Here is a 15,029-nt window from a genome sequence, read left to right on the forward strand (position 1 = left end):
GATAGTCCTGCACTATATAGTTTTTTAGTAGTTGGGGATCATGAAAGGAATTCAGACATTCAGTCCTTCATACATTGGAATATACCTGTTAAAGAAAAAGCCTGGAGCAAGATTAATCGCCTCGACAGGTCGAACCAAGCCTCTTCAAACTGAGAGTACATGCGCTAGTAACAGTTTAGTGTGAACACCATATGCTAAAAGTGTGTTCAAGAATGGCTGTTTAGTATGTACTTGAATACTCACACGCCCGGTGTATGTAGCATTACGATAATGAGGCGTACATACTACATATATACAATTATTTTAATCTACTCCATTATTATGATTTGCTTTTCAAGATGAAATGTCTGTTCTTGGTCTTGTATTTTGTTCAATAAATGGCTCAAAAACAATGTAACAACATTTTTCTTTGGCTCCTGTGACTTATACACCAAAGGAACGTACAGTCTGAAAAATACGGTAAGTAAACACCAACCTGTGCCTCCAAACTGGCCACTGTACCCTTCAGCTTCTTCTCGTTGCTTTGAGCCCTGTCCAAATCCAGCTGAAGCAGCTTTTTCTCCATCTGCATGGCCTTCACCTCCTGCTCCTTCACCTCCAGGGAATGCTTCAGCTCCATCATTTCTTCTTGGTTATTCTGAAGGAGCTGCTTCTTTCCATTGTAGTGACTCACAGCTTTCTCCATCTGTAGGAATGAAATAGCAAATCACCTTTTACCGTGTGATCATCTGTCTAACCTTCTTCTTCCTCACCATTTGTGTGACGGTTGTTGCTCTAACCTGAGCCTTGAAGTGTTCTGCAGCCTCTGCTTTGGCAGCAAGCTGCTCCTGCAGGTCTCTCTTGATCTTCTCATTTTCTTCCATCTTTTCTTTCTCTCTTAAAAGCTTCTCATTTTCCATTTTCAGCATTTGGATTTCTTGCTGCTGCAGGGACTCCAGCTTACGAGAAGCAACGTTCTCTCTTTCGATGGCCTGGTTGCTTTGAGCAAGTCTCTCCTTCTCTAGGACCAGCGCTTCAACCTGCTTTTCCAGAGCTTTCTGATCCCTCTCTGCCTGGAGTATGTGGGCCATAAGAGCTTCTTTTTCTTGAATGAAGACCTCCTTCTCCTTTAGGGAGGAACCTCTGAGCTCCTGCAGCTCCTCTCTCATCCTGAGGTTTGCAGCCAGCGTTTCTTTGTGTTGTGTCAGCTCAGCATTTGCGGAGACCAGCTGCTGCTGAAGGAGGTTGATCTGCTGCACGGACTCCTGCTGGGTTTCCTGTAGTTTCTCCTCTTTAACCTGAAGTTGTTGAGACATGGCCGTCACCTCTCCTTTAAGGCTCTGGATCTGGAGTTGAAGGTTTTCCGTCTGCTGATGTAAAACACTGGTCTGCTCTGAGTTTTCTGTCTTTAGCAGGAGCATCTGGTTTTCTTTGGCTTGGAGCTCATTTCTCACGTCTCTCACTTCCTGTTTTGCAGCAGACAGACGCTCTTGCATAAACTCTACCTGATGGTTCCTGTCCTGTTCCTGACTGGTTAGCGTTGCTTGCTGACTCTGGATCTGTTCCTCGGCCTTCCTCAGACTGCTACCTGCCTCATTTAATTGGATTTTTAGACTCCTGATCTCCTGCTGGAGAATGTCAGAATGTTTGGTTTGCTCCTCTTTTAAAGAGACAATTTGCTCCTCATTTTCCTTGATCTGCTCCAAAAGTCTTCGGATCTCCTCTTTGGAGTTAGCCATTGTGTCCTGAAGTGTCTCCTCCTTTTGGGAAAACTCCTTCTCCTTCTGTGCCAGCAGCTTTTCTTTACTCTGAACTTGCTCCTCTGCAGCTTCAACCATTTGGCTCAGCTTCTGCTTCTGCTCCCGGAGAGTTTGGAGTTCAAAGTTCAGAGCTTCAGACACCTTGGAGTTCTCAACTTTAAACCTTTCAACCTCAACCTCTCTGGTCTGAATGCAGCCCTTCAGCTCTTTTACCTCCTCCTCCAGACCTGCACAGTTCTTGTTCAGTTCTTCAATCTTCAACTTGTTCTCCTCCTCCTGCTTGGCCATCAGATCTTCTTTGGCTTTGACCTGCTCTTCAGCCATCTCTAGAGAATTAGAAATTGTCTTCATTTGTGTCTTCAGGACTTCAATCTCCTGCTGAAGTGAGTCAGTGTGTGTGGCGGTTTTGGTCTTCAGCTGAGTCAGCAGATCCTCTTTTTCCTTCACCTCCAACGTCAGTCTCCTCACTTCTTCTTGATGTGCCTCCATCTGATGAATGCTGCACTCTTTCTGCTCCACTAAAGCGTCTTCTTTGGACTTTAAACTCTCCTCAGCTGTCTCAAGTGAAGATCTAAGTCCCTCCACCTGTTCCTGGAGGCTCTTGATTTCCTGAAGTTGTAGTTCCGCTTGTTCAGAGCTGAGATTTTTCAGCAGGCTCATCTCCTCCTCTTTAGTCTGCATCTCCAGTATCTTGGTTTTTAACGCTTGTTCAGAAGCAGAGAGCTGCTGCTGCAGGATCTCTACCTGATCAGCATGTTCTTGCTGCTCTTTGGTGACCTCAGCGAGCCGACTCAGAGCTTCTGCCTCAGCTTTTGCGAGAGAATCACACCTGCTTTTCAGGAAAGTGATTTCCTGTTGCAGGAACTCTGCATGTGCATCCTCTTGCTTTTCCAGGGTAACCAGTTGTTCCTCTTTCACTGCGATCACCTTCTGAAGCCTTTGAACTTCATCTTCAGAAGTTTTAATCTTCTCTCCAAAAGTTTCTTTTACCTGAGAGAGCTCGAGCTCTTTCTGGGCTAACAGGTTTTCCTGAACTTGCGTCTGCTCAGCTGAAGACCTCAGTGAGGCGTTCAAACCCCGTACCTCCTCCTGGAGAGTGTGTACCTCAGACAATAATACTTCTTTCTCCTTGGAGCTCTCAGCTTTTAGCATCTCTACCTCCTCCTGTTTCGCTTGAATGTCCCGTCTGAGCCCGTCCACCTCCTCTTCAAGCTCTGCACATTTGTATTTAAGTTCTTGGATCTGCAAAGAGTTCTCCTCCTCCTGCTTGGCCATCAGATCTTCTTTGGCTTTGACCGTCTCCTCTGCAACCTTCAGAGAACTATTAACGGTTTGCATTTGCTCGTTCAGAGCTTCAACCTCCTTCTGGAGTAACTCCATCTGTGAAGTGGTCTCCATCTTCAGCTGAACCATCTGCTCCTCCTTAGCCTCAACCTCTACATTGAGTCTCTTCACTTCATCTTGAGATGCCATCATCTGCACCTGGAGCTCCTCTAGGTGTTTGGCGGTTTCCAGTTTTTCCTGTGTAAACATGTTTTCTTTGGACTGTAAATTCTCTTCAGCTTGCTTCAGTGAGGAGCTACAAGACTCCACTTGCTGCTTCAGATGGTGGATCTCCTGGTGTAGCAGCTCCGCTTGCTCTGAGCTCTGGTTTCTCAATAAGTTCATTGCTTCTTCTTTGGTTTGGACCTCGTCTTTCAGGTTCCTCAGCTCTTCTTCTGAAGCAGACAGCTGCTGTTGCAGGAGCTCTGCCTGCTTTTCACTTTCCTGCTGCTGCTTTGCCAGCGCGGCCTCCTGAACCACCGCCTGATCCTCAGCCTTCCTGAGGGAGTCGGTCAGGCTCTGCAGCTGGGCTGTCAGGGCATCGATCTCCTGCTCCAGAGATTTGGCCCGTTGAGAGCTGGCATCACTAAGCGCAGCCAGCAACTGGCTTTTTTCCAGCACTTCTGCATTAAGTCTTCGGATCTCCTCCTCACACCTGGACATTTGCTCCTCGAGTTCACACCTCTGCTGGGAATGCTCTTGTTGTGTTTTAGCCATGAGGTCTTCCTTATGTTTAGCGTCTAGCTCAGCCTGCTTTAGAGATGATCCAAGCTCCTCCAGGCGTGCTGTCAAAGCCTGGATTTCGTTGGTAAGGACATCCTGCTCTTCAGACTTCTCTTGAAGTAGTTTGGTATAAGCTTCCTCTCTGGATTCAATTTCTTCTTCGCTTCTTTTCTTCTCATCTGTCAGATTCTCAATTTCCTCTGAGAGGTTTTTAATGTTTTGCTCTTTCTCTGATAACAGAGAAGAGGCAGTGCTCAGTTTTCCCTCAAGATCCTTCATGTTGTCTTCAGTTTGGCGCAGAAGATCATCTTTCTCTTTCTGCTTCTCATTTAGCGTCTCTATTTCATGTTCCAGGGCGGCGATGTCCTGCTGGAGTCTGCTCATCTGCTCGGCTTTCTGACGCTCCACGGACTCCAAGCGAAGCTCAAGTTCCTGGATCTGCTTGTGAAGAACCTCGCTCTGTTCGGTCATGTCCTGCTTCAACTGCTCCATCGTTTCCTCCTTCGCTTGAATCAGTTTTTCAATGTGGTCCTTGTGCTGTTCTAGGAGCTCCTTATGATGTAGAACTTCTTGTTGATACTCAACCATCTTGAGGTTTTTGGCCTGAATTTCTACTTCAGCTTTTTGCAATGAGCAAAGAGAGCTCTCAAGCTCATTTTTCAGATGCTGGATTTCAGTCTCCAAGTCTTCTCTCTGGCAAATCTAACAAGAGGAAGACATTTTAGGAAAACCCCCAATTAAGAGCAAGCATTCCTGTAAAGCAGAACTTTGACTGTAAAGCTGTTTTACCTCCATGACTGGACCCATGTTTTCCCCAACAACCTCCTCATCGACTCTTCTCAGCTCTTCCTCCAAGCAGGAAATCTTGCCTTGGAGGATCTCAATTTGTTCAGCGAGAAAATCCTATGAGAGAATGACGTAGAGGGGCTCAACAAAGACAACAGAACAGTATTGGTGTTGGCATAAGGAAGATGCTACTTCATAGGTCAGAAGCTTTAGTGCGGGTCAAACTCAAGGCCTCGAGGGCCGGTGTCCATGTTTTTTCAACCTACCTGCCAACCAGGTAATCAGCAGTAGATAATACCAACCCTCAAGTAGTGTGTTAATGCTTTGGGTGTTGGTGGTTTGTTGTATTAATCGCAGCTTTGTCCTTACACCTTCTCAGATAGGCAAACTTGCATCTAATCCAGTTTATCAGAGTTTTAATGTAAAGTAGATGTATTTTTGTGCACCTCCTGCTCAAACTGATGCTGTATTTTGCTGCGGTTTACGACTCTAAAATGTTTTTTCATGATATGCAGACTTCTACCAGACTAAAACACAGCGAAAGCTGCAAATTTCTACACCAATGTTTAGAAATTGCTTCATTTATGTTTTTATAGCCAATAAACCATTTACTTATATATTGTAGCTTTAAAATATTTGCAATGCTGAATCATAAGTGTTACATTTGTCTTTTATAACAATTTTAACTGATTTTACTTTCATTTAACCTTTATTTTTTCTAGACTTGACAGCATAAGAATCTTATTTTCATCTGCTCTGCTCTCGTCGCTCTCCCCCAAAAATCTCTCAACAAGCCCCAACTAGCTGAAAACTCATCTGCTTGGGTAGTTACCCACACACACACCTTCCAGCTCTACTGGCCTCAGGTCAAATGTAGAATTGACTTAAAAACTCCTTCACCTTCAAAGCCCTTCACTCCCCCATACGGTTCCTTCACACCATCTTTTTTTTTACCAACATTAACATCTGGTTTCCTTCATCTTTAACAGCTTATGAATGTAAAGTCTGCCTCTTTTTCTAAGCTGAAATCTACCTTCTGGGCCGTCACTTGGTTGAGTTCCGACTCCAGCTGGTTGGTTTTGGTTTTCCATTCCTCGTTAGCAGAAGTTTGACTCTCTGTGAGTCGACCAACTTCCTCCTCAAACAGGGCCAGCTGTGAACACACAGCTCTCATCTGAGAAAACATTTGAAAAAGAGTTTTAACAAAGCAAATACAGGTTTATCTTCAAACTTCATGATGCACATGGACATGTAAAAAAATAACAAAAAATATTCAACTAAAAAAAAAAAAGCCTCTTTAAAGACCAACTCCAAGGATGATCGTGTTTTTGGCATCTTCTTTTAGCATTTTTCTGATGACATATATGAAGGAAGTTAAGATTAAAACTGTTTCTGAATATTTCTTTATTCAAATCCCATTGGATCAAGAGCAGATGAAATCCTGTGATTTGAAAAAATTCAAGTTTATGACCCAGCAACTGACACTCTCCACTTCTGCACCCCAGTTCTGATGCATCCACTAGCAGACAAATAGATCCATTAACGTCTTCATCTTCTTGATCTGGGTCAAAACTGCCCGTCTGGACAGCACTGATTATACTTGCCCTTTATGTTTGCTGTGCTAATGTTAGCTTGGGCTTGTGAGGGGCTAAAGCTAGCGGGAGAAAGTGTAAACAAAGGGTGTAAACACAACCCAGATGAGAATTTCTGGGTTGTGGTCCTGCTATGCTGCAAAAAATTGTCTTAAAAAAATGACAGATTTATTTATTTTGGCTAAAAACTATATAATCATAATTAAAAGACCACTGGGAAGGATTTTAAGACAAAAAATAATATGTAGTTGAAGTAGGGCTTTAAAGCTAAGCAAAAAGAAGTTGACTAAAACATAAAATTAGTGGAATGTGATCAAAGGGAAGAATTAGAAAATTCTTTATTTAACAGGATTTGAAATTTCATTTAGTTGTCGTTTTACCTGAGAAGAGAGTGAACCGTTTTCCTCCATTAGCTCATCCACTTGTCGCTCCGATTGAGACGAGGTCAGTTTGAGCTCCTTGTTTTCCTTTAGCATCTCATTAAGACGTGTTTGCAGCCTAAGAGGAAATACAGATCAATTTTATTTCAGTTTTTGTGCTACATATCTGTGCGAAGGCCCATGTTGGGAAGTCTGTTAACTACTCTAAAAATGCATCAAAAATGAACTGAGTGGGTACCAACATGTCATTCTTGGTCTCAAGCTCGTTGATTTGTTTCCTGATGGCCACCTCCTCTTCACTCTGCTCCTCTTTCAGCTTATCCAGGCGATACTGCAGCTGACTGATATGAGACTCTGTAAGAACAAGAGCGTCAAAGCAAACTCTAATCTCTCACATATCAAATTTAATACGTTGTGCTACAAGCATATGAGAACTGGACTGAGTGCCCCTTTCCCCAGAGTTCTAAAAAGAAAGTACCTGCTTGCTCCAAGTAGCCAAAATCTCATAGACTTCTATTGATAAATTAACAGCTTTTACTTGTTCTATTTTTCAGAAATCTCATTCTGCATTTTTTAACAGGTTCTTAATAATCCAAATTGTTTCTCTAGTTCAAGTTATAAACTAACCAATCAGATGCCTCAATAAAAGTGGGCTACTGACAAGATATGGTTCTAAAATGACCATATCATGAAAAAAATGACGTCTAAATTGACTTCCTTTGGTTGGAGCTGGAAGTAAACCTATCGTTATGTCACACTCACACTGTCCAGTTCCCGTATACAGTCAACACCTGTAGGAGATACCTCTCTCCGTGATGAGGGAAAGCTTGCTGTCCAACTCTTTGGTCAAGCTGTCTCTATACTCCCTCTCTTTGACCAGCTGCAGCTTCATCTTCCTCATCTGAAATTTTGGCGTGTTCATAATTTCTGCCAAAGGAGACTTGCTGTAGAAACAAAATCAGATGAGCAGAAAGGATTAAATGGCTTTTCTTTTTGTGTCCGATGTGAAGCTCAAATAGATCAAGCCTTCCTCTTAAAGACCCACTCCAATGAAAATAGTGCTTGATAGAGCAGGGGTGGGATCTAACAAGTCTCCTTCACGCAATCTACTGAACTTCTTGTGACAATCTTAATAGTTAATAGGTTCATTGTGTCATTTTCTATATAAAAAAGAACAAATATATTTATTTGCAAGTAACAAGAATTGCATTCAGTACTTGGTGAACATATGAGTATTTTCCAATCAATTGTATGCCTAATTATCCTATGTTTGATATTTGTTTGTGTGGAAATACACCTCTGTTGGTTGTCTTGTTCATGCATTTTTCTGGCATTGATATCTTTAAATAAACCATTTCCAACTATGAATTTCTACGAAGTACTGCAGAAACCATGTTGTAGAACATTACAGAAGTTTTGTGATTTTGGCTAAAAACTACATATAGACTGCTACTATGGAAATACTTTTACAATAAATCAAAAGATGATTGGAGTGGGTCTCTAGTGGCCTTTTACAGCAGGGCTGCCCAACCCTGGTCCTACAGATCTACAGCCCATCCTGGATCCACAGAAAGCAGAACAGGATCACAGGACCAGAGTCAAGCAGTTCTATTCTTCAGTAATATTTATTAAAAACAAACAAAAAAAAAACATTTGATAATTTTGAACTGATACCTGACTGAAGAAGATGCTACCGTTTCCATATCAACAAAAGTGATTCTCTGTCTGCGCTGACAAACAGGAGAGTTGTCATCCGAGAACAGGGTGGTGGAGGGGGTTGCTGAATCATTCAAGATCTTATGGGAGGCAGGCATATCTGAGAAAAAAAAATACAAATTGTTGAATAAAAAAAGCGTGAGAAAAACATCCTTAATGAAATCGAGGTAAATAAGTTTGTGGCTTACATTTTTGTGCCAAGTAGGAGTCCAGTCTGTCACTCAGGTAAACGGAGCCCTCCTTATCCATTACAAAAGAGCAAGTGAGGTATGCCAGTTCTCTCTTACAGGGGGGAAAACAGTACATTATGATCCCATAAAATTGTAGCAAAAAACTGTTTATTAGATCACAGTAAACACCAGAATCTGAGTAGAACTTCACCGAAATCATAAAATCATTCCCAGTGGTCTTTTAATTATCTAGTCATCTACAAGTAGATGCACCAGAATAGAGCAGAGAAGAGAGCTTGTGGATCACCAAGGGTATTTCTTACATCACAGATACGATCTTTTTCAAATTAGGTTTTTTTGTCAGCAATTTGATTAAAAGAAATACTCAGAAATGCAATTTAAGCTTAATGTTCTTCAAATATGTCCTACATCATGATAAAAAAAGGCACAAGAAAATGCTAAAAACACAATTTTCATCAGAGTGGGTCTTTAAAATTCAAAAGGGAACAGAATAAACAGCTTACTTCCACCTCACTTCCCAGCATGTTTAGAGTGCAGCGTTCATTCATCATATCGTAGTAGACCAGCAACAGCAGCACCTAGTTAAGAAGAAATACAGAAAAACATCAGAAAAGATTTTTTCTCATCAGCCGTTCTATCACCTGTTTGTACTCATTTACCTTTGCAAGTTCAACAGTTGGGTTGTCGCCATCTCTTATGTTGTCCATAGATATTTTAGTGCCTTCAGTGGGACAAAATCTGCATTCATCTAAAAAATATGTAATTAATTAAAAAATAGAAAAAGCTGAGAAAAGTAAAATGAGTGAAAGGTTACACATCTGGGAAAAATATATATAACAGACTACAAATAGAAAAAAACAATCTAGGGATGTGTAATGATATCAAAGAAGGCCTGAAATCAGACATTATATAACCAACAAAAACTCTTGATGCTATTATTGCTGAAAAAAATATATTTAAAAAATCTGTTTTTAACTTTATGTCTCTAATTTTTCATTCTGTGCACCACAGTTATGGACCGAGTGACCATGGAGTGTTCAGCAGGAATCTTCACCATATATTTTTAAGAAATTGGACTGCCCAGCTGCTCTTTTATTTTGTTTTTTAACTGCGTTCCTATATATTTTTGCTAACTTATATGTATCTTTCTAGGTTACTTTTGGACTGTGCTATCCCTTTGAATACTGTTTGAATGTCTTTATGTCCAAAGCCTTGTTTGACCACAGTCTTGTTGTACATAAAGAACTGGACAGAGTGAATGTGACATCAAACATGGACAATAACTAACTTCAGTGAATCTATCAATTCAGCCGCCATTTTCCCGCAATTAGTCCGTCACCATGTTGAAAACAGATGTCCTCAGTAGGCAGTGATTGGTCTGTGGCGGTCTTAGTATAAATTTCTATAGTGACCACCCTCTCCAGTCAGTAGTGAGCACGTTTGAAGGCCACCCTGCTTCCACTGACAGTGGGCTTAGGGGAATCTGTCAAACACTTTAAACGTTCAAGGCACCTACTTTTATTAAGGCACCTGATTGGCCAGTTTATAACTTAATAAAAATATAATAATTTTTTTTTTTTTTGATTATCAAGAGTGCATTCTAAAAAAGGTATCATGGTGAGAATGGGTATTCAGACAAATAGAATGACTGAGTAATTTCCGTTTATCTCTCTATAGAAGTTTATGGGATTTTGGCTTCTTGGAACCACTGGGTACTAATATCTGGAATGTGACAGGGGAGGGATCACTCATTCCAGTTCCCTATATACAGTCAACAGTTCAGCCGCCATATAAATAAAGTGCAAGGAAAGAAACTCACTTTCCAAAAAGTCTGATATGAGTCTGTATCGATCCTCAATGGAGTCACTGAGGCTGCAGACAGGCTCTTTCCCCCTGATGTGAGACAACATTCAGGTTAAAACAGGGACATTTTAACATTAATTGCACAAAAATATTTGCAAGTTTCTTCTACTTACAACATATTAATGAGTTTTAGCAGGACTAGCCCGTCCTGAAAATCATTTATGGTCACTTCTTCAGAAACAGAGTGACTGACACTGACCTGCAGACAAAAGTTGTTTTTTTATCTTGTAATCAAAGAAAATAATCCGTTAAAAAAATTTTTAGAACAGGTAAGTCATAGTTTACCCAGCGGAGAAGAGCTTTAACACCCTGGTTGACCATTTTGTCGAACTTGACCCTTACGGGCTTTCAACCTGAAAAATAAATCAAGTCAATCTGAGATTACACTAACTAAGCACAATAAATCAGAGAAAAGATCTTACTATTATCGATATTAAGCAAGCCGCATTCTAATAAAATGTGTGACATCACCTTTTTGTTTTTTAATTGTTAAATAATTAGAGCAACAATCTGGTTGTAAATTAAAGCTAACTTAAAAAATTAAGCTAACGACGTTGCGACGTTAGCTAAGAAACGTTCAATGTACACAACTCGACTGCTAAAATCAGTACATATAAACGTAGTTGCTTACCTGAGAACTGGCCTCTATTTGTTCTTTCCCTCGGTGTAAACTATTCAAAGGTGACGAGACTGTTTACGTTTAGCGACTGGTAAGAAATGCTCATCTCCAGGATTAACGTAACACAAATTTGAAAAAGAACGCGAGAGATTAAATAGACCAATCCGATTGCACGGCAAGCCCCTCGTGCAAACTGGGTTTGTGATTGGTCCACAATCCAGGAAGTCTCTTTACGTCATCATCTCACAGAGTACTTTTTTTTTTAACTTTACAGGACATTGTTATATTATTTGTTAATTTGTTTTATTTTTAGTTCCCGAACTAGTTCCAGTCATTCCAGTTATAGTTATAATTCACGTATAATAATAATAATAATAATAATAATAATAATAATTCTTATTAATAATAATAATAATAATTTTTGGGGGAGGGGGCATGTATTAATATTAGTCAAAGTAAAACTCAGCATGGGAAAAATTTATTTTTATGAAGATTTATTCTAATATATTTTCTAATATGATGCCAATTATGATTGAATTTAATATAAATGTTGGCAGTTGTTAGGTTATCCTAAACATCATACTGTAGTTCAGTTAAGGAAGCCAATTCTTCCCCAAAAAAGTTTTAGATTGACACTACTTCTTTTTTTTAAACAAGCGTTTTATGGTTGAACAATTTATTTGCTATGATTTGTCAGAACATTAAACAGCGACATAATCATTATATTTTAAAAAAATCATTTAAAAATATGTAATTATTATTCTTATTATTATTTAGGGGATTCAAGTGCTCAACCATAGACTTATTATTACAGTCTATGTGCTCAACACAAATACACAACTACAACTCCCAAGATGCATTACCTTGTTTCCATAGAAACTGTTGTGTTTGGAAAAACTGAAGTGGGCAGAAAGTCACTTTTACTTTTTGATAAACAGATTGGACTGACATCATCAGGTGATCATGTTTGGAGGCCCCGTTGATCTATCTTTTAAAAACATCAGCAAGTTAACAGGTTGTATTTTGTACTTTGTTTTGTTTCTCTTGTTTTTGCTGTTTGGTTTAGTTTTTTAATTTGTCACATTTAGCATATGTTAATTCTTTTAATTTTCTTTTGTTTTTTAAATAGGAACTTTCAAAAGTTTTCCAACAGACTATCTATTGAAAAAGTGTGGGCTAACTTGAAACTCCTGTGAAAGATTTGTTTATGCCAACAGCGTTTTTGCAAGATGGGTTAGATTTATCTACAAATTTAGAATATTTCATTTTTCAAATAAAGAAAAAAATATCCAGACTCAGTAGTATTAATTCTGGTGTCAGATATATAAAAAAAAAATAAGCAGAATTGTGGAGTAAAAAGGATAATTAGTGTTTTATTTCCTTTGATAATAATACACAAGGAATTGTAATGTTTTGTAAGTATAGTATTTTATATCATATTTTAGTAAACATCTCAATTTACTCAGATCAGAATAAAAATAATTCATTTAAAAATGCATGTTGAAATAGTTGTTAAATCAAATTACATAAATGTATATTTACGTAAAATAAATTGCCAGTAATCCATGAATATTGGCCCTGTGTGTGACATATTAAGAATTACTGTTTGTTAGGAGACTAATTATTAACTTACTTAATTGATTTCTTTTCCTATGATCCAACCATATCAATCTGTCTGAGGCAAGTCATTAATTAAATTGAGCTTCCAGCAAAATGAAATAAATCGATTATATTGATCCTGGAAAACACCATTTGAATTGAAACACGGTAGGTTTATTTTACTATAACATAAAAACAATGAAGTGTCATCACAATGCACAACACACTGGTGATGGCAAGAAAAAAATGACCAACCATTATTACAGTCCTAAATGTGTCAGACAAAGACCTGACCACAGTGTGGTATAATGTTTTAATAATGTTCTCGTATCATCAACTACAAATTATGATATTCATAGAAATGTTATGAAAATGAATTGTCATACCCCTTTTGTTTACTTTCATCAGATATCAAACATCAAATTCTTTTTAAATCAATTCAGCCTCTTTTTCTGGTGATTTCAAAATTAATTTAGGTTTACTAAAAACATAACAAATTACTTTTATTAAAAAGACAAAAAAGTTTCCTTATTGGTGCTCTGTGACACATATTTTAAGTAAACTCAAAGAAATGAAGGTGACATTTTTCATTTAAATTTGCGCGTGTCTTTTCAGATGCTTGGACAGAGGAACCCAGAAGCAGCCTTCGGCCTGTAAAAAGAAACTCAGAGAACAAATATTTGTGTTGTTCTCTGCGCCTGAGTAACAACAACATTACCGACTTGCTTGACCTTGAGAGAACTGTTAGTCATTTCCTCGCAGAGCCTGCTCGCCTTGCTTGGCTTGATCTTTCCTTCAACAAGATTACCCACATTGACCAGGTGAGCAGCTCGTCCTTCTCCTGTCTTAACTCACCAAAGAACAATCCAGCAGTTTTTTTGCATTTTTTAATCTTGTTTTTGTCTGCAATCTATTTATATCTGTAATATTCATGCTCCAGATCTTATGCAGGCTGCATGAACTGCGCGTGCTGTATCTTCATGGGAACAACATTCATATTCTGTCAGAGGTGGAGAGGCTGGGGGAGCTTCAGCATCTTCACTCCATCACTTTACATGGGAACCCCATAGAAACCAACAAGACGTATAGGTACAGATTATTGTTTTCAGATGCATTTTCCATTGTAAATGCTTCGAATCATCTTTAAAGGCGAATGAAAATAATGTTTTTAACACGTTCTTAAAGCATTTTTCTCATGATGGAAGACTAAAATTAAGCTTAACTTAAATATTTCTTGATTCATGTCATTGTGAAACAGGAGCAGATGGATATTTTCTTTTTATTAATGATTCTTACCAGAACTCCCTTTTGTTCTTCAGCATTTGAGTTAGCTTGTGCAGTCTTACAGTAAGAACTGCAAAGAGTCGTATAATGGAACTAAATATAAACCGTTAGCACTTCATACTGTTACACAGTTAAAGTGAGGGGTCAGGTACTTGGAACTCGAGTGCTCGGAAAGCATAACTCGGCAACAGGTGCTCAAATGCAGATCAGATTCATGTCCGTCTGTGCAGCAGCAGCATTTGAAGACACTTCCAATGACACGTTACACAAAAGGTTACATGGAATTAGCCGATATCGCTGGTGTATGCATGATAAATGCGGTTTTTAGCCTATCAGAATAAAGCTTGATATACTTTCAATGGTTTCTCTTGTCCTCTCTGCAGAAATCGAGTGATTTGTGCATTGCCTCGCTTAAAGTCAATGGACTTCAGTGCAGTGACGAGCCAGGAGCGCGTTTTGGCAAAGATGAGGCATCGAAGCAGGACCCGCAGTGAGGACAACCGCCAGTGACTGCAGATCCAGAGAAATCCTGACTCAAGGAGGGATGTGCTGTGAATGTTAAGTTGTCAGATCTTCTTGTAGTTTTAACAAACTTCTTCAAATTTGATAAATTTTTGGGAAACCTGAAGAAATTTTCCAAATTACCAGACTTTAAACAGCCGCAGAGTTGAGACTGTAAATCAATTTTAAATCCAGAGCTCAAAACTTCAACTTTGCGATGCTCTCTGCTACAGAAAGTTCAGAATGTTAAGTTTATAAAACAATAACGTTGTACATTCTTTTTGAATAAATGTACATTTTTGGACCATTTTGTTATTGAAATTCTTCTTCTGGACTGCAAGGGCCAGATTGTTTTCACCATTCTTCTTTCTTTCTGCACCTTTGAAAAAGTGCCACATACTCAAAAACGTAACAACATTTTCATATTCTTAGTACCCGGTAAAAATTTACTTTGGGCATAGTGAATGACCTCCCTAACCCCCTCCAAAAAAAATATTAAAATATTATGGGATGGCCGCAGGACATATGGCTAGGCAGACATTTTTGTTAAGTGTGAAATTTGGCAATATTCTAATTTTTAAAACACAGTATGAAAAAAGGAAAACATTTTCCACAAAAAAAAATCACCTTTACATTCTACAAATTTAAAGTCCTCCTAAAGATCTTTGCTTCCTAGCCTCTCATACATCATTGGAAAACTACTTCAGAAAAAA

General features: G+C 39.0%; 2 protein-coding genes across 2 annotated transcripts in view; one reads left to right on the plus strand and one right to left on the minus strand.

The window, feature by feature from the left end:
• Nucleotides 1-11,254, minus strand: part of numa1 (nuclear mitotic apparatus protein 1) — a gene marked incomplete in the record, with an annotated part of 17,820 nt that extends 6,566 nt beyond the window's left edge. Inside the window, 15 exon segments of the mRNA XM_036214802.1 lie at nucleotides 476-685; nucleotides 780-4,487; nucleotides 4,575-4,688; nucleotides 5,605-5,745; nucleotides 6,544-6,661; nucleotides 6,786-6,897; nucleotides 7,348-7,487; nucleotides 8,218-8,359; nucleotides 8,448-8,541; nucleotides 8,954-9,028; nucleotides 9,110-9,198; nucleotides 10,270-10,343; nucleotides 10,427-10,512; nucleotides 10,599-10,666; nucleotides 10,945-11,254. Of these exon segments, the coding sequence (XP_036070695.1) occupies nucleotides 476-685; nucleotides 780-4,487; nucleotides 4,575-4,688; nucleotides 5,605-5,745; nucleotides 6,544-6,661; nucleotides 6,786-6,897; nucleotides 7,348-7,487; nucleotides 8,218-8,359; nucleotides 8,448-8,541; nucleotides 8,954-9,028; nucleotides 9,110-9,198; nucleotides 10,270-10,343; nucleotides 10,427-10,512; nucleotides 10,599-10,634 (5,139 nt within the window).
• Nucleotides 11,255-11,789: 535 nt separating this feature from the next.
• Nucleotides 11,790-14,623, plus strand: lrrc51 (leucine rich repeat containing 51). The gene is made up of 4 exons (XM_024276468.2): nucleotides 11,790-11,947; nucleotides 13,147-13,352; nucleotides 13,472-13,620; nucleotides 14,199-14,623. Exons 1-4 carry the CDS (start codon nucleotides 11,896-11,898, stop codon nucleotides 14,323-14,325), a joined length of 534 nt encoding a protein of 177 aa, XP_024132236.1. The 5' UTR covers nucleotides 11,790-11,895; the 3' UTR covers nucleotides 14,326-14,623.
• The last annotated feature ends 406 nt before the right edge of the window (nucleotides 14,624-15,029 follow it).

This window comes from Oryzias melastigma, linkage group LG13, assembly GCF_002922805.2.
Source record: "Oryzias melastigma strain HK-1 linkage group LG13, ASM292280v2, whole genome shotgun sequence".
Lineage (NCBI taxonomy): Eukaryota > Metazoa > Chordata > Actinopteri > Beloniformes > Adrianichthyidae > Oryzias > Oryzias melastigma.